At 49.1% G+C, this 27216-nt stretch overlaps 1 protein-coding gene and 2 pseudogenes across 3 annotated transcripts in view; 2 read left to right on the top strand and 1 right to left on the bottom strand.

Annotated features, from left to right (window-relative positions):
• Nucleotides 1-413, bottom strand: part of LOC307192467 (tripartite motif-containing protein 26-like) — a 29195-nt pseudogene extending 28782 nt beyond the window's left edge. Inside the window, exon 1 of the transcript XR_013831768.1 lies at nt 391-413. The product of XR_013831768.1 is annotated as a tripartite motif-containing protein 26-like (transcript). The remainder of the gene's footprint in view (nt 1-390) is intronic.
• TRIM26 (tripartite motif containing 26) lies at nt 411-23287 on the top strand. The gene is made up of 8 exons (XM_079933358.1): nt 411-730; nt 13189-13676; nt 13841-13936; nt 15193-15423; nt 19700-19722; nt 20214-20329; nt 20565-20597; nt 21116-23287. The coding sequence occupies exons 2-8, from the start codon at nt 13239-13241 to the stop codon at nt 21799-21801; spliced, it is 1623 nt and encodes a 540-aa protein (XP_079789484.1). The 5' UTR covers nt 411-730; nt 13189-13238; the 3' UTR covers nt 21802-23287.
• Nucleotides 23288-26360: 3073 nt separating this feature from the next.
• LOC307192386 (ras-related protein Rab-9A-like) lies at nt 26361-27216 on the top strand (annotated as a pseudogene). The gene has a single exon. The product of its transcript is annotated as a ras-related protein Rab-9A-like (transcript).

The raw sequence follows: 27216 nt of genomic DNA, 5'->3' as shown, positions 1-27216 counted from the left end.
ACAGCCCAGGCCCCTAAACTCTTGGGATCTCTGTCGAATGGGGACAAAAATGCCTGACTGGTTTAAAGATATTTTATGTAAAGCGCCTCATCGTAAGCGCCTCGGAAATTGTAGTTAATTTCTGCAAATAGCCCCCTGAGACTATCTGCTTGGTAAGATTCTGCCTGGTCCAGGAAGCAAATTTAGGCCACGTTGCGGGCAGAGTCATATTTAATGTTGAGCACCTGGCAAACTCGCTTCGCCGCCTAGTGCCCTCCGACCCTCGTCCAGACCGGGGCGGGAATTGGAAGAGGAGGGATTCTGGGGTCCCAGAGTCCTACGGAGATGTCTCATTAGGCCTCAAATTTCGACTCCCTTCCACCCCGTAGAGCGGGAGCGCGCACCACGCACCAAACTCCGGCTGCGGCAGCCGCTAAGCCTCAGCTCCGCAAGATTTCAGTTTCCCTTTCTCAGCCCCTGCTGCCCCACCCACCGCTGCGGCCCAGGGATTTGCCCAGTGATCAGTGACGAAGAGGGAACTAAGGCTCCCATTGGGAGGTGGCGTTCGGCAGGGGCCAATCCGGGCGCTGGCCCGGGGGAAATCTCGGTGGAGGGCTCCAAAGAACCCGGAGATTACCGGGCGGGGACGCGCCGTCGCGCTGGGTGCTGGAGGAGGAGAGCGACCCGGAACTGACCGCCGCGGGAAAGAAGCGACACCAGCCCGGGATTCGCGGCTCGGAGCTGGGGACCGGTGAGTAGGGGGCGCCCGGTGAGAAATGCAGCAAAGCAGCAGTCACACACGCGCCCTGGGGTCCGGGCAACCGAACGCGGCCGCGCGAGCGGAACGAGGCCGGGCCGCCGGGCCGGCTTGGGAGAAGGGTGAAGTTCGCGGCGTCCTCCCTCCCGGCCTAATCCTCCTGCTTGCTTGGGCCACCATTCGCTCCCTCCTCTTGGGTCTTCCTCGCTTTCCCATGTCCAGCTCAGGCACCCATCCATTCTTGTCTCCAGAGCCAGAAGTAAGCGGGGCCCAGATGACGGTCTCGTCGATTGGAGCCGCGTAGAGTGCCAGTCAGGCTCCAGGACCAGAGCCATGGTGTTTTGTTGTTGTTTTTTGTTTTTTAATTGGTCAGAATAAACCGGTTTAGCCACGTATACTTGGAGCTGTGCATTCACTTCCTCCTCCAGCCCATTAGCACATCAGCATTTTCCCTGCTGCTTTTCACCCTGTATGGCCTTAGAAAAGTGTGTAAATTTGCCTTTGTGGAGCTTATGAGAGGCAAACACTCAAATTCCCAGTACATTCCAGATTTTGACACCACGCCGCTTTGTGTGCACTTCCAGAGAATGATATTCGTTCGTGCATGCAACAAATATCAGTGTCAGGGACCGTGCCTGGGCTAAAAATCAATCCCTAGAGTTACTCACCCCCCAAGCTTAAAAGAATCAGCTTTTTAAAAAAATAGACTTTATTTTGTATAGTCCTCAAACTGCAATTCCGTATTTTTGAAAAAAGACTATTTTTTAGAACAGTTTTAGATTTATAGAAAAATCGTGAAGCTAGTACAGAGTTCCATATACCCCAAACCTTGTCCCCATTCATTTATTAACACCTTACATTAATATGGAACATTTGTTAACAATTAATGAACTTGTATCGATACATTATTATTGGCCTGCATCCATAATGTATTCAGATTTCCTTAGTTTTTACCTAAGTACTTTTTCTGTTTCATTATCCCACCCAGGTTACCATATTCCAGTTAGCTCTCATTAAGCTCCCCGTGGCTGTGGCAGTTTGTCAGACTTTGTTTTTTGTTTTGTTCTGTTTTGTTTTTTTTGTGGTACGCGGGCCTCTCACTGCTGTGGCCTCTCCTGTTGCGGAGCACAGGCTCCGGACGCGCAGGCCCAGCGACCATGGCTCACGGGCCCAGCCGCTCCGCGGCATGTGGGATCTTCCCGGACCGTGGCACGAACCCGTGTCGCCTGCATCAGCAGGCGGACTCTCAACCACTGCGCCACCAGGGAAGCCCCTCAGACTTTGTTTTTGATGATCTTGAGAGTTTTGAGGAATACCCCCCCATGTGTATTATAGGATGCCCCTCTATTGGAATTTGTCTGTTGTTTTTCTCCTGAGTCTGGGCTTATGGGTTATTGGGAGGAAAACCACAGAGGTAGATTGCCGTTTTCATCACTTCACATCAAGGGAACATGCTTTATAACTTGATGCTGATCTTGATTACCTGGCTGAGAAGTCAGGCTTCTCCACTGTAAAGTTACTCTTCCTCCCCTCCCCGCCCCGAGCCCCACCCCCACCCCCTTCCATACTGTACTCTTTGGAAAGTAGTCAAACTGTGCAGCCCTGACCTAAGGAATGGGATTATCTCCTACCTCCTTAAGGGCAACTCCATACATATATTATCTGGAATTCTTCTGTGTGGGACATTTGTCTCTTTTGCCTTATTTAATCACTTATTCAGTCATTTATTTGTATCAGTATGGACTCATGGATATTTATTTTATACTTAGGATTATAATTCAGTACTACTTTGTTTTGTTACAACTTTAGCCATTGCGAGTTCTTTTAAGTTGGCTCCTGTGCTCTTTTCTAGCATGTATTTTTATAGAGTTTTTTGCTGTTGAAAACACTTTCACTTACGTGACCTCGATTGAAATTCAAAACAGCCTGGTAAACTTGACAAGACGTTATTCTTACCTTGTAAAGCAGTAAGGAAACTGAGGCCCAGGGGCAGTAGGTGACTTCTTAGATGTCACTTCCCCCAAAGGGAGTGATAGGCTGGGCTCAGACTGGGGTGACCACTGCAGAAGACACTGCGAGCTGCAGAGGAGAGCCCGTAGTTGGAATTGAGGCTTCTTGGGGTGACTTCAGACTTATACCCCCCAGGATCAGAATAGGAAACGACATGGAGAATGGGAAGAAATTGGTTTTGGAAAACAAAGGTTTAATTTAGCTGGCATCCAGGATGAATTAAAACTTGCCAACTTGGTAAAATGCAGTGACCTTTCCCCCCAAACTATATGTGCAGAGGGAGGAGATCTGGGTAATGTTTGTGGCCAAGAATGTCTAATCTGAGGGGAGCCCTTGGAGCCTCCTGCTGAAGCGAGATTGCAAAGTGGGAAGGGGAGTGTGGTGAGGGGGAGAATGAAGAAGATATGGGGCTCTGGAATCATGGGATAACATTTAGCCTCACAAACATTTACAGACTTTGTGCCCGATACTGGAGATACGAAAAGATAGGTTTGACGTGACCCTTGGGTTCACATCCTGGTTGGAAGAAAGATGGGTAAAAATATCAATTAGGAAGTGGTATGATAGTGCTATAACAGAAGTGTAGTATCTGCAGGAGCTTCCCGAGGGAGGGAATTCATTCAGCTCAGAGGTGGGATGGGCACAGGAAGGACCTCACAGATAAGGGGGCGTATCTGATTCAGGCTTTCAAGGTTGAGCTGGGACTGAGAAGCTCATGTACAAGAGCAAGGGGTGGGGAGAGGGGGCGGTGAAGAAGGGGCTGTCTTTCCAGTTCAGTGTCTCTAGCGTTAGGATTCAAGGCTGGATGGGTAAGTGGGGGGCAGATTATAGGGGGCCTGTGTGCCCTGCTGTGCAGCTTGGACCTCAGGAGCTTCGAAGCAGGAGGGTGACGGGATGAGTTCCATGTGTTAGAGGACCCCAGCAGCACTTTGTACGAGATATGCTACATTTCACCACATCTAAGATGTCATCAATTATTTTATTTCCACACAGAAAAAATATCTTGCCAGTTAAATCATGGCATGCCATTTATCACATTGCAGAGATGCAAACATGTAATGACATGGGTGTCTCAAATTTGATTAAAGTAGTAACTTCCTAGCTGGTGGTTTAGGGCCCTCCTTCCTCTGGGGAATGAATGGTTAGACTGTCTCCATCTCACTAACCCATAGATTTTGAGTTCACTGACTCCATTTATGATCTTGAAGAAACTAAATTTGATAAACTGGTTTTTTCCTGCCGGATAACCAATTGTCAAAACAAACAAACAAAACAATAAAACTGGGATACCTGATCCAAAGATATCATCTATGTTTATTCTGCTTTGGTGGCTCTTGGTCACAGCAGTGACTTTATGTTGCGCAGTAAATATTCTGGTATGCTTGCCAAACCTTTATTTCAATTTGTCCTGTGAATTGCCTGGATGTTACCTCCTACCCCTATTACTTCATGGTGATATTGAGACCCAGAAAGGTCAAGAATCTAGCCCTGGGCTGCACAGCAGAGTAGCTGAGGCTGGGTGATAATCTGGGTTTTCATCCTAACCCAGGACTCTTCACTTTAGGCTTTGGTTAGAATGACAGCTGGAGTGGAAGAAGATCTGCCTGCTCCTCACTCACAGTGGAGCAGGTTGGAGATCTGTTATGTCCTGGCAGGTTGTATTCTACCTGTGGGGCCCAGAGAGAACAGAATTGCCACTTAGTATCTACCTTTGCCCAATGCTTTGTCTAGATGAAGAGGCTGATTTTTCTGCATGAGCTGTTTGTATATTTCAGCCCAGTAACCATCAATAACTTCCTCTGCTGTATCTGGCAGGAATTTGGGGTGGGGATGGGGGAGGGCAGATGATAGACAAGTCCAAGCTGGCTGGGCAGAAAGGGCATTTATTGCCTCCAGTGACAGAAAAGTTCAAGGTTAGGCTAGCTTCAGGCACAGCTCAATACCGGTTTCACCGGATGCCATCAGGACCTGGTTTCTTTCACTTCATCCCTGGGTTGGCTTCATTCTCAAACAGGCTAACCCTCTGGCTAGCTGCTCTAGCAGCTCCAAACTGTTGGACCTCACTTCTTGCAAGTTCTAGAGAAAAAGTTCTCAAGAATCTTTTTTCCCCCGTGACTCAACTAGGTCTCCTTGTGACTGGCTGCAATTGAGTCATGTTCTCAACCCTGAAGCAAGCACTGTGGCCAGGGGGGCTTACGACTCTTTCTCTTGTTCCACCTTTGAGCTGGGAGGAGAGCTCTGCCCCAAGCACGTGATCCCCAGAAAGGAACTGGGTAAAGTTAGCAGAGGAAGGAAGAATGGAAGCTGGTGGACCCCTTCCTGCAAAAGATAAACATTTACAGCACTTACTAGTTGAATCAAGGGACAATCTGATCTGCTGCTTTAGGGCTGATTCCCTGGCCTGTTACTGGGCCTTTCTTCATGCTGTTTCTTTTTATTATTTGTTTAAAGCATTAAACATACATACACACAATGGGATTCTATTTCCCGTTCACCAGCTTGGCAATTTTTTTTTTTTTTAGAGTGTGAATAATCTATTACGTATTTAATTGTGTTTTTTTTAAATTGAGGTATAATCTACATATAACATTACATTAGTTTCAGGTGTACAACATAATGATTTGATATTTGTATATATTGCAAAATGATCACAATAGTCCTGTTAACATCTGTCACCATGTATAGTTACAAAGTTTTTTCTTCTTGTGTTAAGAGCTTTTAAGATCTACTCTCCTAGCTACTTTCAAATATGCAATTCAGTATTATTACCTATAGTCACCTTGGCAGAAATATAAAAGATGAAAGTATCAGGTATTGGTGAGGCTGGAGCAACATGGGCGCTCGGAGCCTGCTAGTGGGGACACACGATGGTACAACCACTTTGGAAACAGTTTGGCCTGATCTAGGTAAGTTGGGGATGCATCCTGCTTGCCTGGGTGTACGAGGGCATGTGAGCAGAGATGTTCACAGAGCAGTGTTTGTAATTGTCCCAAACTGGAAACAACTCAGGGGCCATAAGAAGTAGACTACATCAGGGAGTTCCCTGGCAGTCCAGTGGTGAGGACTCAGCACTTCCACTGCCGAGGGCCGGAGTTCGATCCCTGGTTGGGGAACTAAGATCCTGCAAGCGGCATGGCGTGGCCGAAAAACAAAATTGGCTACATTAGAAGTAAAATTATTCAGTCATGAAGCAATGAAAATGAACAAAATCGTCTCATAATCGTGTGAGTGAACCTCACAGACTTGACGTAGATAGTCTCCCCCCCGCCCACCCCTCCCCCCCCAATGCAGTACGATTCCATTCATTTGAAACGCTCAAAACCAGGATAAATAAACTGTTTTGTTCATGGATGCATACCTAGTGTAAAATGAAAGAAGAGGGAAGGAGCGATTATCACCATTATAATCACAACCATTTCCCGGGACACAGCTTTTTCTTCTCTCCTGGTTTCTGTACGTTCCTGGAGCCAAACCTTGGATACCATGACTGGGGGTGTGCTGGTGATTGCAGCCCACTGTTCTGCAGGGAATCTGAAGAAATCACTTCTGTCTAGTACTTTCTCATCTTGCTGGAGGGCAAGGACAAGTGGCTGAGATTTCTTGCACTCGTTCAGCAGATACTTACGAAGCATTTTGTGGGCATCAGACGCTCTGTGCCTGTGCTTTATTCACTTCCTCAGCCAGTTTTTCATGTTTCCTCTGTCAGGCATTGTGCTAGATGCTGGGGATAAGGCGGACACAGTCTCTGTCCAATGCAGCGGGAAAAGCTGGTGTTAAATAAGTAATTATAATAATAAGTAGGGACTCAACGATTGCATAGAAGTATCCAGTGCAGTGTGGAGTGCTGGGGGGCTGTATAAGGGAGAGAGCATGTGGCCTCAGTGTGACAGGTCAGGAAAGAGGAGGTGGCTTTCAGCTGAGACTTCAAGCTGGAAAAGGAGTCTACTAAGAAGGAAAGGAATGGTGTTCTATTCAGAGGGAAGACCATTTTCAAAGGGTTCAGGCAGGAAAGAGCATGGCACTTTTGGAGGCTTAGAAAGGAGTTTGGTTTGTCTGTGGGGTCGAGTTTGAAGTGGGCAATGACAGGAAATGAGCCTGGAGACAAGGCCTGGGCCTAGATTATCAGCGGCCTCACAGAGCGTGGGAAGGAGTTTTCACTTTATCCCTGGAGCCTGGGAATTAACCAGGGTGGTTACATGAGCGAACCTGTGTTTTTAACACGTGGCAGGGTATGTTTGAGGGACGAAAGGAAGGCTGCGGTGCCTGGAACACTAGGCAATGAAGAGAGGGGGTTTAAGTAAATCGGGAAAGCCTTGAGGATTGTATAATCCCCACAGTTAGCTCTGATTGCAACTTCCAAAGGATCACTCAGTTATGTAACTAGATGTAAGCTCTGGGAGGGCAGGGACTTCCCCATTTTTGTTCTCTGTTGTATCCTCAGTGCCTGGCGCTTAGTAAATACCTATTACCTGTTGAATGAATTTTGACACCCTCCTACTTAAAAGCCTCAGCAGCACTTCAAAGCCTTGTCCCATCCAACTCCCAGTGGCTGCTGCTTCCATGCCCCACCCTGGGCCCTGTGGGGATTTCCACTGTTCAGAGCATGTCGTCTTGGCCTGGCCCTGGGGGTGTGCATGGCCTGTACTGTGCCTCAGAGCACCAGTGATGCTTGACCTGTGGGGGAAAAGTAACCCACGTGTGACCTCAGCAATGCACCGCCCACCAAACTGGCATCCCCTGAGATTGCCTGGTGCCCAGCCCACAGCCAGGCCTGTAAAGATATTGGGAGTCCAGGTGTCGGCAACAGGGGCATGGCCACTCCTTCTAGTGTCCAGATCCAGATCACTTACTTTTTGCCCTGAATTTTGTCCTTTCCTGCTTTGTTTGAGGTGTCTCACAGAAGTTTACTTCTAAGAGAATTTGGTTATTTCAGATTAAGAAATGAGGCTTAATCTGGAGCCCCAAGAGCCCTTAAATGCCTTCCCACAGGGCACGGAGCCCTAGGCTAAGCACTTTAGGATCACAAGGAAGAAGGGGCTCTTGTTTGGAGCCCCATGCGTGGACTTGAGAAGCAGCCTGGAGACCAGGGTGCAAATCCAGCCCCCTCCATTCACCTTCCTGGGCCTTGGAGTCCACATCTGGGATTCGGTGTCTTCTAGGGTCCCTTGCTGTGGCATGTAGGAGCCCAAGGCAGCAGGAAGGAGGGACGAAGGTGTGGGGCATCAAAAGCCATGGGAAGTTGAGGGAAGGTTTAGAACCTGCTAGAGTAGAAGTTGGCAACTGTTAAGAAACAGGGGTCTCGAGTTAGATCCTCTCCCTCTGGGATGGGTGAGGAGTGTAAGTACCTGCCCCTTACAAGGTGTGGGCATTTGCGGCGTTGCTTCCCTCAGCTAGTTTTTTTTTTTTTTTTAACCTGAATCAAACTGTTTATTAAAATTACACATACTACATCATAATCAAGTAGGGTTTATTCCTAAATAAAGATGACTTATAAGAAAATATTTTAACACAATTCATCACATTAATGAATTAAAGAAAAACACGTGACTATATAAAGAAGAAAAAATCATGTATCAAGTGATATATATATATATATACATGTATGTATAATATATATATAGAATTCTCTAAATAGTAGGAATAGAAGTTTCTTTTCATAACTTGATAAAGTCTATCTACCAGAATTCTAACCATGAAAAGAGAAACCTCAGCTAGTTTTTACAACTCACAGTGGTTCTTGCAGCCAACACTTGTGCATGGCATCTACATCCTGAAATGTGTGCCAGAAATTACGTGGTGTCACCTCAGCCAGTCTGTTGACATATGCAGAGTAGGTATTTAGGAGATGCGGAGAGCTGTAGGGGACAGGTGGTTGGTGGGGCAAGGGGGACTCAAAAAGATCAGGAGTGTCTCCAGTTCTGCCTGGTTCTGTGGAATTGAAACCAGCTTCTGGTTTATTGAAAGGACAGAAGACCTGTCCACCCCAGAGCGAGGGTGAGTGGCTTCTGGTAGAAGGTAATCCATGAAACGACTTGCTCAGGTTTCAGAATTCTCATTTGGGTAAAGGACGTAGGGTGGACCATGTCGTTGTGAAGACTTTCTGGCTCTGGCTTTCTATGGTTTCTGTCTACCCGAGAGCCAGGAATGGAGAGGAGTGTGATAGTTTTACCCCTTATTGTGAAAACCTGTCGAGATCATCAGAATGTGCTAAAGGCACAAATGCTAGAAAAGCAGAATCACAGGGGAGCGTGGTAAGTTGGGGAGGGGTTTTGGAGAGGGTCAGTCTTGCGTCGGCTCGAAAGGGTTGGCTGTGCGGTGTGAGCCCAGGTCTGCCCGCGTCTCATACAGGAGCCCTGCTGCCTGTCGAATCTAAGGCAAGGGTGCTTTCGCTCAGCGTCAGCAGTAATACGTGCCCCTTTACTTTTGTCAGCACTCTCCAGTTTACAAAGCCCTTCCATTGAGATGACCTCATGCGAGCTTCCTGACAAAGGAGCTGGTATTAGGCCCTGTTTTACAGTTTGCCTGGGCAGAGAAGAGAGTGTAATGGATTGGGCTGAGGCATCGGCACCAGACACTGCTTCCTAGCCACGTGCTCTTGGGCAAGTTGCTTCCCTCCCTGAGCCTCAGTTTCCTCAGAAAAGTATCCTGAGCATTAAATAACATAAGATGTGTAAATGGCCGGTAAGGTGGGTCCTACAGAAATGCTGTCACCAAGAAGTTGTTAGTCGCTGGGCTATTGGGTTAGAGCCCTGACTTGAACCTGGTTTCAACCCACAGAGTTACACCTCGAGTCTTATACATAGTCAGCAATGCCAGAGTAAGCCATCTTCAATATTTGTTGTATATTCAGGATGGAGCCTATATAACCAAGCAATGGGATTGAACATAGAACTGTACTGTGTTTCATTTGTTAGTTTCAGCAGACTCTCAAACAAATGCATATGCAATTAACATTGCCTTCCTTCCTCTGAATCCATTCATTTGTTCAGCACCTATGTATTGAGCTTCTACAAGTGTTGGGCATGATCATCTCTCTGTTAGAGATTTTCTGACTTTTTATTTTGTTTTGTTGAATCATTTAAAAGTAAGTTGTAGTCATACAGTCCTAAATACTGCAGCATGTGTTGCCTGAAAATATGTACATACATACATAACTTCAATAAATGCTATTAAAAAATCAATAATAATTTCTTAATATGATGCAATACCTTGTCTTTTGTCTAATTTCCTCTAATTGTCCCCAAACAGTTTTTAATAGCTTTTTTTAAAAAACCAGGATCCAATCAAAGTATTTGCGTTTGATCGTTATTTCTCTTTAGTCTTTTTAACTCAAGAACAATCCTGTTTTATTTTTTATGACTGACTTTTTAAAACTCCAGGCCAGTTGTCTTGTGGAATGTCTCCTATTCTGGATTTATCTGTCTCCTGATGATGGGCTTTAACTCATTCTTCTAACCCTCATATTTTCTATAAACTGGAAGGTAGGTTGAAAGAGGTGATTGGATTCATTCACATCAAACTTTTTTTTATTTTTTATTTTTGGCTGCGTTGGGTCTTCGTTGCTACACATGGGCTTTCTCTAGTTGCGGTGAGCAGGGGCTACTGTTCGTTGCAGTGCGCGGGCTTCTCATTGTGGTGGCTTCTCGTTGCAGAGCACGGGCTCTAGGCATCAGTAGTTGTGGCACGTGGACTCAGTAGTTGCAGTGCGCAGGCTCTGGGGTGCACAGGCTTCAGTAGTTGTGGCGCACGGGCTCAGTAGTTGTGGCGCATGGGCTTAGTTGCTCCGCGGCATGTGGGATCTTCCCGGACCAGGGATCGAACCTGTGTCCCCTGCACTGGCAGGCAGATTCTTAACCACTGCGCCACCGGGGAAGTCCCACCTCAAACATTTTTGGCACGACTACTTCAAAGGTGACATTGTGCAATTCATATGGTGCCACATTGGGAACCATATGCCAGAAACACCTGTCCCTCTATTAGCGATGCTGGATTTGGTCACTGACTAAGGCCATCACCAGATCTCTCCCTTATCAAGGTACATTAGGGAGTAACCCACTGGGCGGTACTTAGCACCATGGGACTGTCCTGTCCCCTAGTACCTCCTGGTTTTAGTATCTGATGATGATCCTTGTCTTATACAATGGAGCTTGCAAGATGGTGTTTTTCTAGTTCTATCATCCCTCCTACACTTACTTACCAGCATTCTTCTGTAATCCCTGGACAGGCTTTTCATCTAGTACATTAGTGACCATTTTCATACAGTGTTGGGGGTTTAAAGATCTGTGGAAGTCCAGCATGGAGCCTGGGTTAAGAACTCCTGCTCCAAGTGATGAGGGCGCCTGATTGTGTCAGGTTTTGTGTGGATGGGGAGCTGTAGCTGAGCTCTTCCTAGTCCTTTTATTCATCTGGTCATTTGCAACAGAATTAAATTCCCAGCCCCAAAGATAAACACATGCCATCCCCCTACAACAATAAAAGAAACAAATAACCTTAGCCTTTGAACTTCCAAGCCCCTCAGCAAAGTGAGTTGGTGAAGGGCTCCAGCACCCATAGGAATCACCAGCACCAGGACCCTTTCCTGTGTTACACCTCCAAGTGGCTGGGTCAGGCTCCCTTCCTCAACAGACAAACCAGGGAGTTGACCAGGCAATTCCTAGGATTTTTACTACCCTTATTAACATTCTAAAAACTTTATTACCTTCATTTACCAGTTAAATTCCTTGATTCTTTCATTTGAGCTTTGTAGGTACAGGTTTTTTCCACACTCTTAAAGTCACACATCTCTAAATCCATTGGAGCTTCCAGTTGGAGTTCGTTGTCAGCAGAAAGATAATCCCTTACATTTGTACAGTACTTTCACTTTATAAAGCACGTTTTATATATTGCTGCATTAGATCCTCAAGAAGTAGACTTTGTATTCCTGTGTCGTTTTCTCTTTGGGGCTTTATTTCTAGCTCATTCATGTCACTACAGTGAAAGACCTTGAAGGCCACTGAACTCTGCTGTAATGGACTTTCACGTACATAGCCAGTAATCGGATTGATTTGCCTGCGGTTCCAAGGGCTTCATTCCAGCCTCTCAGTTACCTGCGTGCCCTGTCTGCTGGCTGTCTTCCCAGCGACTGCTTATTGCCTCCCGTGGGTCCTTCTGTGGGTCTGCGGCAGAGCAGGTTCCCCAGTTTGCCCCACGAGTCTCTCGTTTGCTTTAACTCTGGAGCTCGTGTGTCATTATGGCGGTTCATCCTCACTTTAAATTTCCACTCTTGCTCTACTTGTGCTTTGAACACCCACTGGATTTGGGGACCGTGGGTTCTGGGTTCTCTCCTAGATTCCCCCTCTATACCGCACTTATGCTTAGTATCTTCAACATAATTCTTTTACTCAACCCACTTAGAAACCCTTGAAGGTAAGTATCACTCTCCCCATTTTACGGATGGATAAACTGAGGCTCAGAGTACTTAAATGAGTTCTATCTTGTCACACAGTGTCAGGGGCAGGAGGAAGCTGTTGGGTTAAGTGTGCTAAGGCTCCTAACCTCAGACAGGAAGTGGGCCAGGGCTGCAGAGGTAAACAGGACAAAAGTCCTCTCTGTGCTCAGCTTCTGTGCTCCCTCTTACGGCCAGGCCCTCATCAGCACATCGCGGTCGCAAGCCACCTGAGGCTTCCTCCCACGTTGGTCTCAGTCGCCCTTGTTAGCAGTAGAGCAGCCAGGCCAGCTGCACAGGGGGGCACAGCTGAGAACGAGTCCGGTGTGGTCAGGTCGTGCTCTGCCGGCAGGCTGAGTCTGGGTAGAGACCTGCTTTCTGGGGGAAGTGAACCAAGCCAAAACTTCAGCACAGCCCAAGGAAACATCTATAAAGAAGAACACCAGAACTCAGACTCTTGACGCTTCTTGAGTCTTGGTAAAGAACCTTAATGCGCTTAGTCCTTGGCACCTGAGATCTACAGGGAAGACAAAGGAGTCTCTTGACTCTGTCAGGGCCCCCCATGAACAGTTGTGCAGCCCATGCACTGCAGAAGTGAGGCAGCACTGTGCACATAATAGACATTGTAGATTTGTATGTTATGACAGTTTTTCAGCAGGTAGTTATCTGGTGCCTTGTTCTATCATAATTGGTATATTAGAGCAATTTCCCAACAGATGGAAGGAAAGGGTCTTGAGGTAGGAGTGCTTTCCCAACAGCGTGGCATGGGCTGGTGGCAGCTCTGCTCTCCCTTCTACCAAGCTACCCTCTCTGGGCCTCAGTTTCCTCATCTGTAAAATGAGGGCGTTGGACTTGAGGATCGGTAAGGTCCTTTCGCTCTGATTCTGTGTGAGCCTCGTAGGAGCTGCTAAGTATCTGTTGATTGACTGATCGATCGCTGGGGCTGGCAGCTTTGTGCAAGGCTGCCATTTCTGCCCCTCTGCTGTGCCTGCTCTTGACTCCGTGTCTGGTCTCCAAGGAGGAGAAGTCCCCACCAGGGAACAGGGACCCCTCTGAGCTCAGGACACCATGGCTGCGGTGGCACCACTGCGGAGCCTGGAAGAGGAGGTGACCTGCTCCATCTGCCTCGATTACCTGCGGGACCCGGTGACCATTGACTGTGGCCACGTCTTCTGCCGCAGCTGTACCACCGACGTCCGCCCCTCATCAGGGGGCCGCCCTGTCTGCCCCCTGTGTAAGAAGCCTTTTAAGAAGGAGAATATCAGGCCAGTGTGGCAGCTGGCCAGCCTGGTGGAGAACATCGAGCGGCTGAAGGTGGACAAGGGCCGGCAGCCGGGGGAAGCGGCCCGGGAGCAGCAGGACACGAGGCTGTGCGAGCGGCACCAGGAGAAGCTGCACTACTACTGCGAGGACGATGGCAAGCTGCTGTGTGTCATGTGCCGGGAGTCCCGGGAGCACAGGCCCCACTCGGCCGTCCTCGTGGAGAAGGCAGCCCAGCCCCACAGGGTAAGCCCTCCTCACCCCCGCAGGGAGGGATGCTCTGCTTGGCACCCACCCGGAGGCGAGGCCTGGCGCAGACCCCTCAGAAGGCTTCTCGCTGGCCGAGGACTCAGCCCGAGTCCACCCTCCTGCCTCAGCCCAGAGCATCCCCACTGCTTGTCTTTCTACAGGAAAAAATCCTGAACCACCTGAGTACCCTAAGGAGAGACAGAGACAAAATTCAGGGCTTTCAGGCCAAGGGAGAAGCTGATATCCTGGCTGTGCTGGTAAGTGAGGCTGTTGAGGGAAAGCTCTGAGGCAGGCAGCTGGCTCCCTGGGAGAGGGAGCCCCGACTGGACTGACGGCCGGGAAGCCTGGGCTTTAGCCCAGGCCCTGCCGGTCGGAGCTCTATGGCTCTGGCCTGCTTCCTCGTCTCACAAGTGACTGGGTTGCCTGGATGTCAGCTAAGGTCCTTCTCGTTCTGTGACTCACCGCAGCTGCAGGGTGTGTCTGCTCAGCAGAGCCAGAGTGTAGGGAACTGAGGAAGGCCTGGCTTCGTTCTTCCTTTCAAAGAGAGGGAGAAAGACATGGTTCCTGAGAGTGAGGGGAGCAGGGGGCTTGGAAGGAGGGAGCTGGCTCCAGGACGAGAAGTGAGAGGGGTGGGCTAGGCAAGGCCCGACCAGCTCTGAAGACGCTGTGTCTAGCGAGTCCTGCGCCTGTGGTTGCCAGTAGTTTGGAAACAGGCAGCGCGTTGTGTGCTTGATGAGAGATGGGATCAGAGGGAAAAAACTGATAAGAGGTTCCAGTTTTCTGGGGGAACGTCTGTTCGGGAAGTGGGCATTGGAGGGTGGAGGGATGCTGGGGCCAGTCCCGGTGGTGAGCAGTTAGGCCCTGGGAGAGGGACAGAGTGAAGCAGGAGACGGCCCAATCCAAGGAGTGCCTCCAGGTGCTCAGCATGCGAGGATGCTGACCAGATCCCAGCCTGGACTCGGCAGGGAGACTTGGGGGCAAGAAAGGACATGGTCCCTGAGCATAGACGTTCCACAGTTTCACTGAGGGAAGAGGATATAGTCCTACATGGCAGGGATGGGATACACGCAGATATTTTACACATAATGGGGAGGATGCTGAAGAGAGGATTGGTCAGGCTTGGATAAAATTAATCAAGGAAAACTTCCTGGAAGAGGCAGCACACGGCAATTGGTGTCCAGGAGGGGAAAATGTGTTTGCTCATAATGTTCCTCAAAGGGCCCCAGAACATACTGGTTTACCTAGAACAGATAATGGCAGGCAGTCGGGGTTCCAATCCTATGGTGTCTGAGGGAACTGACCTGACTTACCGTGTCTTCTTTGAGGAAAGGAGGTTGCCACAGGAGAGCTCTAAAGCCCCTTCCAGCCCAAACACTGTAGAATTCATGAATGGGGTCAGCGAGGGGCACGAGAGGCAAAGAGCCAGCCTGTGCACCCCTACACCAGATCCTGGAGGGATCTTCTACCCCGGGGCGGAGGTGTCACCCCCTTCTCCCCCTTCCCACCCCTGCAGAAGAAGCTCCAGGACCAGAGGCAGTGCATCGTGGCTGAGTTTGAGCAGGGCCACCAGTTCCTGAGGGAGCGGGAACAGCGCCTGCTGGACCAGCTGGCGAAGCTGGAGCAGGAGCTCACAGAGGGCAGGGAGAAGTACAAGACCAGGGGCGTCGGGGAGCTTGCCCGGCTGGCGCTGGTCATCTCCGAGCTGGAGGGCAAGGCACAGCAGCCGGCTGCAGAGCTCATGCAGGTGAGAGACCTCCCTGGGGCAGGGAGCCGGGAGACCAGGACAGCAGGTCTTGGCCCTGCCACTCACTTACAGGACCTTTGGAGAGTCACTTCTTCTCGGGGCCTCAGTTTTCTGATCTAAAGCATGGAGATGATAATCTTTATCCCCACCACTTATTGCAATGATTGCATGAGCATAAAATAACTGGCATGTTGTCACTTCAAAAAGTAAATTTTCTACATGAAAGAGTTTAAAATTTTGAAAAGTGTTGTAGAAATGGAAGAGAAGGTTATTAGTATTTTTGTTACTGTCCTCCATGCTTATCACTACCGTCACGAGCCTGTCTTCTAACAAGTCATTGGCAGACACTGGTCCAGGGGAAGCTGTTTATGGTTCTGGAGATGAAGAAGCCTGTGGGATCAGGGGTCACTGAGGGAGGGCTGAGCGTGGGTTCTGTCAAGAACCCAGAGGGTCTGGAGGAGATGGGTAGCTGGGGAAGGGAGACTTCTCGAAGGCAGAGGTTTTCTCTGGGACTGTGGAATCAGCCTCAGAGAATAAGGTGGAAAGCAGGCAGGGGACCTCTGGAACACCTCCCGGAAGAGGCAGCTTTGGCCCCGAGAAAGGGAGGGTCATGGATTGGAGAAAAGGCTGCCACGTTGAAATGACACCACAGCTCCTTCCACCCCAAGCCTCTCAGAGGAGTCACACTGCCTTAAACAGGGCTCAGCGGCCTTTGGAGGGAGCATGCTCGATCTTTCTGCCCTTGCAGGCCAGGAGAAGGCCTGTGTGATGAGCTCCTCCACTTGCATGGTGGGGCTGCTGGCCGGCAGCGGAACCGCCCAGGACCTTCTCTAGGGAAGTGCTGTCCCTGGCCAGTGGCAGGGCGAGTCAGAGATGGGATGCTGGGGAGAGATGGCGAGTCCGCCGGGTACACGGGCCGGCACAGGTAGCCTCTGCCTGCCTCTCTATCATTGAGGATTCCGACTCATGCCTCGGGACTGGCGGGGACTTAGAACTCTTCCGGTCGAGCCCCTGCTGATGAAGTCCCTGACGACCAGAGAGAGGAAGAGTTTGTCCCAGGCCGTGGGGCAGGTCAGGAATCACGTCAGAGCTCCAGCTCGGGTGTCCTGACTCACAGGCCTCTGGCCTCTTGCTCTTCTTTTCTCTCACTTTGTCCAGAATGTCTCTTTGGTTCCTTCCTTTCCTCCAGAAGTCATTCAGTTCCCTAGAATTTCTCTCTCAGACTCTGACTGGGTCACTTGCTGCCTCTCCACCCCCTCCCCCCTCTCCAGGAGTGCGCATCCTTCCTTTCCCCACAGCCGCTGCCACCACGTGGATGTGTACTTGCTGTGGAACAGAGCGGGGACATAGCTGGGGTACTGGGGGGGCTGAGATCCAGCCGTGTCTGCCTGGAGGGGAGCCTCTCCACGGTCTGCCCAGAAGAGCTTTGTGGGCCAGCAGAGGCCCAGCCTTCAGTGCCTCTGAGACCACTCAGATTGAAGACATCCCTGGGGCCAGGTGGGAGGAGGGAAAGGAGAGAAGGTGGGTGTCTGCTGAAAGTCAGTAAAGGAAAGGTTGGTGCTGGTGGGTTTTGTCTGTGTGTTTTGTTTGGGTTTGCTTTTGCCGCAAGGGAACTGGACTGCTCACTCCTAAACTGTCATTAGTATTTTACCAGAGATTAGTTGATTGTCAATGGAGAGTAAAGATGAGGCCCTACTAAGATAGGGGCCCTGATCTAAAAGTCTGGTAGAGAAATACACGTGAGAGAGAGAAGCGACAGGACGAGAGATAAAAACAGGGAATTCCCTGGTGGTCCAGTGGTTGGGACTTGGTGCTCTCACTGCCTAGGGCCCGGGTTCGATCCCTGGTTGGGGACCTAAAAATCCCACAAGACACGTGGTGCGGGGAAAAAAAAAAAAAGAAACAGAGGCCTTTTGACAAAGGCGATAGAAAAGGGAAGATCTCTGGACTGGGACTATCAGGAAGACAATAAAGGGAACTAGGGGATAGGAGAGCCCCTCTGGAGGGAATTATGAAGCCCCCCTGGTTCAGCCCTGGGCAGGCCTTGCAGGGTCTGGTGGCAGGTCGTACCTCTGCCTGTTCCACTGTCGGTCGCCATCCACACCCATGAAGAACCTTAGCGTTCTTAATACCCAGCATTGCTGTGATTCCTGCCGCAGCCTCTCTTCTCTGTCTGCCTCTTTCACCACAGCCCCAGGAGTCTGGGGGGTGAGAGACCCTCCAGGCGCCTTGGGCAGGTTGCGTCCCTCTGGAAGGCCCAGTGTGTGGGGCTGCAGGTTTCCTCGGTACTCCCCAGTCTCCCATTCTGCGTCCTTTGAGAGAAGGGTTCCTGCACTTGTGCTCCGGGTCCCACCCTCTCTGGGCCACTCACAACCTTCAGCCCTTAGATGGGCCTCACTCTGTCTCTGTTCTAGCAGCTCCTGTGTCACAGAATATGCCCTCTTGGCTCCCTAACCGCACCCACCTACTGCCCATTTATTTGCCTTTTTATGTCACGTATCCCAGCAGAGCTGTGGCATACACTGTCTCAAGATTTGTCCCCCCGTTCTCTGAAGCTGGCTTGGACTTACTAGTTTTGAGGGACAGAGTAGAAGGATTTGCCAGCAACTCACAACCAGTCTCTGGTCAGTTGCTTCATGGTGGGGGCGAGGTGTAGCTCTGACCTCTTGGATGGCCTCCCCTCGAGCAAAACCCCAAGTTCCTGAGACTTGCTGAAACAGTCCACAGCAGCCACAGTTTGGCGATTCCATTTGTTTCCCAAATCCCACTCTCTCAAAGAGGTCACTGCCCCCACCCTTACCCAGTCCCCCTCCACACTACTGTCTTCTTCCTGTAGCACCTATCACTTAATAGCATCATATAATAGATTTGTTATGTTGATTCTTTGCTCTCTGCTTCCCGCTGCTAGGGATTTGTGTGTGTGTGTCTCTCTCTCTCTCTCTTTTTTTTTCCTGCTCTATCTCAGGCTTCTAGAGTGGTGTCTGACACATAAGAAGCACTTAAAATTTGTGGCATGAGTAAAAGGAAGGCAAAAATTACTATAGAGTATTATGGAGGATTTAGACTTATAAAAGGGAAATAACCAGTATCTCGCAAGAACCTCCTCCCCATTCTACCCGCTCCTATCACTCAGATAGCACCATCCTCCCTCCTGTGCAAGCCGTGGGCTGTCCTTGATTATCTCTCACCAGTATGCCCAGTCTGTCTCAAACATACCTAGAATGTGCTGCTTCCCTGGCTCCACTGTACTGCCCTAGCCAGGGCATCATTATCTCTTGCCAGGTCCATAAACGGCCTCCAGACTGCCCCCGATGTTGGCATTGCCTCTCTTAATCCATTCCGTACAGGATGCCCAAGTGATTGATCACTTGGGATTTTGGCTAGCGACTATATCAAACAAGCTATTTCCCTCCCAGAAACAGTTCAGACATGAGGGGTCTAGAGCCGTCAGGGCAGCTGTCCATGAGGTCATCCAGAAAGCTGGTTACTTCCATCTGGTTGTTTCACTAACCTCAAGGGACGTTGTCCTCAGCTGTTTTGTCAAAGTTGGGCTCACCATCATATCCAAAACTGAGCCAAGGAAAAAGAGGAAGTAAAATGGAATTTCTTTTTTTAAAGGATGTGACCCCAAAATTATAGTCATTGCTTCCTTTTGCATCCCATTGGCTGGAGCTTAGTCACATGACCAAACCTGGTTACAAGGGGATCTGGGAAGTGTAGTTTTCTGTTGGGTGGCCCTCTGCCCAGCTATTACTCCACAGGTTCTATTACTAAAAGGAAGAAGGGGAGAATAGATCCTGGAGGACACTTAGCAGTCTCAGCCACTTGAAAAGCAGATCACATACATCACTCCCCTACTTGAAACACTTTGGTGGCTTTCTACTGAACATAGAACAAAATTTGAACTCCTTGCTATATACCTGTCCAGCCCTGCATGATGTGGCCCCTGCCCCCTTTGCCAAGCCCTTTCCCACCTTGCTTTCCTCCCATTCTTCACCTGGCCAGTACTGAGTTCTTCAAATCTCAGCACAGGTGTCATCCTCTCAGAGAAGCTGGCCTGTCATCCCCTTCTACCGCCCCCTCCATTTGCTCTGTCATTGTGATTATTTTGTTTGTTTTCTTTTTGTTTTATCCATTGCTGCCACTAGAATGTCATTTCCATAAGGAAGAACCGCATTTGTTTTGTTCACTGATGTGTCCCGGTCTCTAATAGTGTTGGTACACGTGAATGAAGTCTTCTTTGATTCACATTGACTTGTACTCTCTTCCCTTCCAGGACACCAGAGACTTCTTAAACAGGTAAAAGAGTTTCCTTTCCATGGTGCACCTCATTCCCCTGTGCCTTTGTCCCCTCCCCTGTGCCTTGACCATGATCCATCTGAATTAATGGCTGTGTGATATGAGGCCAGAGGTTCCCGCATTGCATGGTTCATCCTGATAACCTTCTCTCCTGGGAAGCAAGAACACGTCCTTGAGAACTGGTGGAGACTTGCTCTGCACCGGAGCAAGTTCTCTGTATAATCCCCACTCCGGTGTCCGCTATCCTTGTCTGAGACGGGACAGGATGGTGTGAGAACACATGTTGGTAGACAAAAGGGATCTGAATGTTGAGTCTGCTGGTGGTTGTAAGTCTTGGCTCAGCCTTGGGCAGTTCACTTAGTACCTCTGAGGCCCTGTTTTTCCATTACCTGGGGATAATCATACCTTTCCCTTCCTCTTCATAAATTGTCATGAGGATTGAGAGAAATGTAGGAAGAGCTAAGTAGCAGGTTTGTCTGTCATCTTCTCAGGTATCCACGGAAGAAGTTCTGGATTGGGAAACCCATTGCTCGTGTGGTTAAAAAAAGGACAGGAGAATTCTCAGATAGACTTCTGTCTCTGCAGCGGGGCCTGAGAGAATTCCAAGGTAGGGGTTGGGGAGGGCCTTGAGGTGGGAGTCAGGAGCTGGGGTGCCGCTTTGAGAAGAGGGTACCTGGCTCCTTCGTTTCGGATTCTCATTCCTCCGAGGTCTCCTGGTGGTTTTTCCCTTCTTGGGATCTCAGGGATGGAGCCTTGTCACGAAATTAATACTGTCCAAGTGAGAAACAGGTTCATAGGTTTGCTGGGCTTGAGGGTCATTGCTGTCCTTTTTTTCTCCCCAGGGAAGCTGCTGAGAGACTTAGAATATAAGACAGGTGAGTATCCAAAGGGTTGTTCCTAGATTTGCCTCAAATAAAGAATACTCTCCCCACAGAATCCTTCTGCCCCCAGGTAGCCCGTCCTCTTGTACAGCAGGGAGAGTTTCCCAGCTGCACTTCTGAAGTCCCCACCTTGCATTTTCTGACTATTCTGCTACCCTTCGTCTGCAGTAGAGCCCTCCACTGGAGCCTCTGACCCTTCCTGCCCATGTTTGGTCATTCTGTCCTCAGAGGTCCTGCTGCTAGTCCTTTTCCCTGTGACTGAGTTCCTTCTCATCTGCCCTGTCATGTGGCTCCTGTATTCGGAGCGAACTCTCTGCCCCGGGCCCCACTGCTGTACTGCCTCTGGCCCTGCAGTCAGGCCGCGCGTCACATACCCCTGAGGGGCTTGTTCACGCTGCCACAGGTGTGGAGCGCACCCCTTGGATCGTGCGGTGTGGCAGCCCTGCTGTGGGACTGGGGGGTCCCCTCCTGGTCCGCTGGCGACACCGCTGCTTCTTCCTTTGTCCCCGCAGTGAGTGTCACCCTAGACCCACAGTCGGCCAGTGGGTACCTGCAGCTGTCGGAGGACTGGAAGTGCGTGACCTACAGCGGCCTGTACCAGAGAGCGTACTTGCATCCCCAGCAGTTTGACTGTGAGCCGGGGGTGCTGGGCAGTAAGGGCTTCACCTGGGGCAAGGTGTACTGGGAGGTGGAGGTGGAGAGGGAGGGCTGGTCTGAGGATGAAGAGGAGGGGGACGAGGAGGAAGAGGGGGAAGAGGAGGAGGAGGAAGAGGAGGCCGGCTACGGGGACGGATATGATGACTGGGAAACGGATGAGGACGAGGAATCGCTGGGGGATGAAGAGGAAGAAGAGGAGGCGGCGGAGGAGGAGGAAGTTCTGGAAAGCTGCATGGTGGGGGTGGCCAGAGACTCGGTGAAGAGGAAGGGCGACCTCTCCCTGCGGCCGGAGGACGGCGTGTGGGCGCTGCGCCTCTCGTCCGCGGGCATCTGGGCCAACACCAGCCCCGAGGCCGAGCTCTTCCCAGCACTGCGGCCCCGGAGAGTGGGCATCGCCCTGGATTACGAAGGGGGCACCGTGACTTTCACCAACGCGGAGTCGCAAGAACTCATCTACACCTTCACTGCCACCTTCACCCGGCGCCTGCTCCCCTTCCTGTGGCTCAAGTGGCCAGGAACACGCCTCCTGCTGAGACCCTGAGCCCCACACCCACCGATGCTTCACTGCTCTGGGATTCCTGGGCTCTGTGATGGGAGGGGAGGGGCCTGGCTGGAGCACCTGGAGCAGGCAAGGGGAGGGACCCCGTGTCGCTGCCGCTCCCTCCTTGTGGCTGTGGCCCCCTTGGGGCCTCGCTCAGTGCTGTTCCACCCATCATGCTCTCGGGCTCCTCTCCCGCCCCCTGGGGTTCCCGTGCTGACTTCTGACCCTGAAGTCCACAGGGCTTCTCCCTCCCTCCTGCCCACTGCCTTTGACCCAGCTCTGCCCTCCTTGTTGAGTAAGAGGCGAGGCAGCACCTTCTTGCCCTGTGTGGCATCCCATGCCAGCTGCTCTTGGGAGAGACCAGTTGACTATTGCACCCAAGGCCATTTTACTGCCTTCCAATCCCATGGCTTCTCCTTTGCCCAAATCCACTCTGCTGCCTACCTCCCCTGGCACTTTAAACATGCCTACTGCCACCCCAACGCAGAGTTAAACATACATGAAAATGTTGGAAATGAACTGAATGAAAATCCACTGAGGCTTCCCAGGCCACTTAAGCCGCCTGGAGTGCGAGTGGAAAGCATCTCTTCACAAGGTCCAGAGCGGAGTCCATGCTTCTCTGAGACCAGGGCTGTGCATGTGAGGTTTCCATTGCCAGGAGGTGGGACTCCCTGAAGCCATCTGTGGTCTGAGGGGAAGGATCTAGATAGATGTGGCTTTGGGGTAACAGTTGTGATTGGTGATCATTGAATTATCTCTGGGTTGGTCCTCTCGAGGAGAGTTTTTAAAAGAATCCCAGATACCCACCTCTTGGTCAGTTCATATGAAAGCACCAGGGCAAATATCCAGCCAAGCAAAAACTCCCCTGCCTTGGAAGCCCTGATCAGTTTTTGCAGCAGGGTATGTATGAAACTTGTGTCACTGGCTCTACTCAACATCCAGCTTCCATTTTCCTAGGAGAGGGGCTGGGGAGGGCAAGACAGGGCTGTGCCGGGAGAGGAGAGGAGGGCAGCAGGGGTCCCCAGCAAGCCACCAGGTCTTCATATCAAGAGAGGGATCAAAGTGTATCCTCATCGCCCACGGGCCCAACCCAAGTCCCAGCCTCTGTCCAGGCTCCGCTAGTGCCCACAGTTGAGCACAAGCTCCTGCTCCAGCTAGATTACCTCGCAGCCTTTGTCCTTGCCCATTCCAGGCACTCTGCCAGTCCCCCCGCTTAGCCAGTTTTAACTTCTCCCCTGCTCTAAGAGACTCTTCCCAGCCGCTGTGGATCTCGGGCGTCTCTTAGCCACTACATTATCTGTAGTTGTACTCTTTGTATATATCACATGCTGCCTGAGTCACATGTACATCTGATTTCTGCCTCTAGTTTTGTAAGCTCCTTGAGGGCAGACACTGTATCTTATACTTCTCTTGTATTCTCCATGGCACCTAGTGCAGTGCTGGGCACAGAGTAGGTGCTCAATAAAAACTTGGTGAATGAACAGCCCGGATTCGTATATATTTTATTGTAACTCAAATATTACTGACCTTCACAGTCTATGGCTACAGAGAGGTTCCGTCGATAGCAGTAGCCCAGGGCTTTTCTACTGTGCCCCTTCTGGGTCCTTTAGAACTCTGCAACTCTGCTTGCACACATGCTGTCATTTGTAGAAGTCCCCAAAGAAGAGCTCCTCATGGGACACAGATCAGCCAACGCCAAGGTTCCACCTTGCTCTTCCCCTCCTGCAGTGGTGGCCCTGCGCTGAGATCCAGCACTTGGGGAGCATGGGGCTCCTGCAAGAAGGGTAATGTCCAGCACGGCACACCCACAGTCCTTCCCTGGAAAATAAGCAGTACCCCAAAGGAAGTATAACCTACGGAGATTCAGTTCTGCCTCCTAACATTCAATCATCTCACCATTTTTTGTCTGTGTTTTTTGATTTTTTAAAAATTGCCATCTGAGGGCTTCCCTGGTGGCGCAGTGGTTGAGAGTCCACCTGCCGATGCAGGGGACACGGGTTTGTGCCCCGGTCCGGGAAGATTCCACATGCCGCGGAGCGGCTGAGCCCGTGAGCCATGGCCGCTGAGCCTGCGCGTCCGGAGCCTGTGCTCCGCAACAGGAGAGGCCACAGCAGTGAGAGGCCCGTGTACCGCAAAAAAAAAAAAAAAATTGCCATCTGAAAGGTAGAAGAGGGAGGATTACAGGAAGTACCTCTAAGATTATACTAATGGCAAAGAGCATATTTCCTCCCTGTGCTCTCATTTGTGGACTCATTAATGTTTTCCCTCTTAAATTTATTTTTTCTTTCTAAATACATATATGTAAAATGTGTCAGTTATTAGAAATGACATGCATAATTATAATAAAGTCTTAATTTACTTTTGAATCTTGAGAGACAATATTTATTAGCATAATCTGTTTTAAATTTTTTATTTTATGTTGGAGTATAGTTGATTCACAGTGTTGTGTTAGTCTCAGGTGTACAGCAAAGTGATTCAGTTATACATATACATATATCCATTCTTTTTCAGATTCTTTTCCTGTATAGGTTATTAAAGAATATTGAGTAAGGTTTCCTGTGCTCTACAGTAGGTCCTTGTTGCTTATCTATTTTGTATATAGTAGTGTATATACATTAATCCCAAACTCCTAATTTATCCCTCCCCGCCTCTTTCCCCTTCGATAACCATAAGTTTGTTTTCTAAGTCTGTGAGTCTGTTTATGTTTTGTAAATAAGTTCGTTTGTATCATCTTATTCCACAGATAAGTGATATCATATAATGTTTGTTTTTCTGCATCTGATTACTAGCATATTCTTGAAAATTTAAATTTATTTTGTTGGTTGATGTGAACTGTCCCCTAAAATTATACACTACTAACCCTTTATTTATGAAAGAATTTCATATTCTCAAAATGCCTTTTACTCTTTCTTGGAAAGAGTTTTTATACAACAATGAGGGATTTTTGAAACTTTTAGGTGATTATTGTATAATTAAAAGCTAATAGTTATTAAAATGGGAACATTTCCATTTGAACAAAGTATTAATGCATTCAGGTCATTGTTGCTTTGATGAGTTTTATGAGTGTCATACTTCTACAATAAGCTGTAGAAGATAAAGTGTCAGCATAGAAGACCCTTGCAAAATAATAAAAATGTATGATGCCATCCTAGTACAGAAAGTTGCTAGCAAGATTTATTCAACAGATTTTAAAAAATTTTTATAGTCATATTTTTAAGTTGTTTTTTATGAGCTACACCTGCACATATGGTCAAACATCTACAGTGCTTATTACAGAGGAAAAAAGAACAGTGCCCTGCCCTATTCCTCTCCCCAGTCGCCTAGTTCATCCTTTTTAGCAGACTATTTTGGTGTTCACCTTCATTTTTTGTAAATAACATGAGTTTGGGGCATTATCCTCTAATTTTACACTGTGGAGAAGGAAGATTTAGCTCTGTTCTCCCTGTTTCCCACCGCACACACACACACACACTCCCCACGCATTCCCATCCCTTCAGTGTAGGCCTAACATCAGGTAAGTATAGGGTTGGTCAAAAAGTTCGTTCAGTTTTAAGTAAAAATAAGACACATTTTTCATTTTCACCAAGAACTTTTTTTTTTTTAACATCTTTATTGGGGTATAATTGCTTTATAATGGTGTGTTAGTTTCTGCTTTATAACAAAGTGAATCAGTCATACATAAACACATGTTCCCATATGTCTTCCCTCTTGCGTCTCCCTCCCTCCCACCCTCCCTATCCCACCCCGCCAAGAACTTTCTTGAACAACGTATTCATTAACTGAACAAACTTTTTGGCCAGCCAACGCAGTACTTGAATATGTTCATTACCATGTGTATGTCCAAGCTACTTACACCATGAGGTAAACCATGATTAATTTTACTTCTCATACAGGTTTTCCTTCATATTTAAATTTTTTTTCTTTTTTTTAAAAAATTTATTTATTTTTGGCTGCGTTGGGTCTTGGTTGCTGCGCGGGCTTTCACTAGTTGCAGCGAGCGGTGGCTACTCTTTGGTTGCGGCTCATGTACTTCTCATTGTGGTGACTTCTCTTGTGGAGCACGGGCTCTAGGCGCGTGGGCTTCAGTAGTTGTGGCTCACAGGCTCTAGAGCACAGGCTCAGTAGTTGTGGCACACGGGCTTAGTTGCTCTGCGGCATGTGGGATCTTCCCAGACCAGGGCTCGAACCCGTGTGCCCGGCATTGGCAGGCGGATTCTTAACCACTGGGCCACCAGGGAAGTCCCTTCCTTCATATTTTGATGTCTGAAAACAATCTTGTACACGCCTTGTCTTAATATACCTCCAATTAGTCACTATTATCGTTCTACGGACTCAATGCTTCCTTCTGCTTCTCACACGTTCATCAGTGCCCCTTCTTATGGCTGCCTCTTGCATCCCCGCACCGCCCCCCGACTTCCTCCTGGGTTTAACTTCCCTCTTCCTGAGAGGGAAATGTGAGGAGATCTCTCAGCAAAGGTTTGTGGTAAACTACCTTTTTTTCTCTGTGAATTTCATTTCCTCCTCAGTCTGGAGCTAGAATTTAGCTGAGAACAGAAATTTAGTTTAATGGCAATTCTTTCAGAAGTTCGAGGGTCAGCAGTGCCACCGACGCGTCCTGCCTGCCGGGTCCTTGACCAGACAGGAGCTCCCAGGCTTCCACCGTGTGGCCGCGAGAAACTCCCTGCACTCCTATAATGAGCACGGCACAGTGGTGAACCGCTTTCCCTGTTGTCCGTGTCCAGGTGAATCTTCCAGACAGTCCTAGAGACAATGATGATGTTTGAACTGAACAATTAAAGGTTCTGAAATCAGAGATCTTGAGATTAATAATGGCAGGAAAATCATCGCTTTTTAAAGTAATTCTCCTTGGAGATGGTGGAGTTGGAAGAGTTCTCGAATGAACAGATATGTGACTAATAAGTTTGATACCCAGCTCTTCCATACAATAGGTGTTGAATTTTTAAGTAAAGATTTGGAGGTGGATGGACATTTTGTTACCATGCAGATTTGGGACACGTCCGGTCAAGAGCTATTCTGAAGCCTAAGGACGCCATTTTACAGAGGTTCTGACTGTTGCCTGCGCTGATGATTCTCAAAGCTTCCAGAACTTGAGTAACTGGAAAAAAGAATTCATATGCGGATGTGAAAGAGCCCGAAAGCTTTCCTTTTGTGATTTTGGGTAACAAGGTTGACATCAGAGAGCGGCAGCTGTCTGCAGAAGAAGCACAAGCCTGGTGCAGGGACAACGGCGACTATTCTTACTTTGCAACAAGTGCAAAAGATGCCACGAATGTCGCAGCGGCCTTTGAGGAAGCAGTTCGGAGAGTGCTTGCTACCAAGGATAGGTCAGATCACTTGATGCAGACAGACACGGTCAGTCTGCATCGAAAGCCCAAGCCCAGCTCCTCTTACTAG

The sequence above is a fragment of the Stenella coeruleoalba genome (assembly GCF_951394435.1).
Source record: "Stenella coeruleoalba genome assembly, chromosome: 10".
Taxonomy (NCBI): domain Eukaryota; kingdom Metazoa; phylum Chordata; class Mammalia; order Artiodactyla; family Delphinidae; genus Stenella; species Stenella coeruleoalba.
This window is presented reverse-complemented; position numbering and strand designations above follow the sequence as displayed.

Coding starts and splice junctions, on each gene's coding strand:
- TRIM26 (XM_079933358.1), top strand. CDS start 13,239: ATGGCTGCGGTGGCACCACTGCGGAGCCTGGAAGAGGAGGTGACCTGC. Junction 15,424..19,699: donor CGGCTGCAGAGCTCATGCAG/GTGAGAGACCTC, acceptor CTTCCCTTCCAG/GACACCAGAGACTTCTTAAA. Junction 20,330..20,564: donor GGGCCTGAGAGAATTCCAAG/GTAGGGGTTGGG, acceptor TTTTCTCCCCAG/GGAAGCTGCTGAGAGACTTA.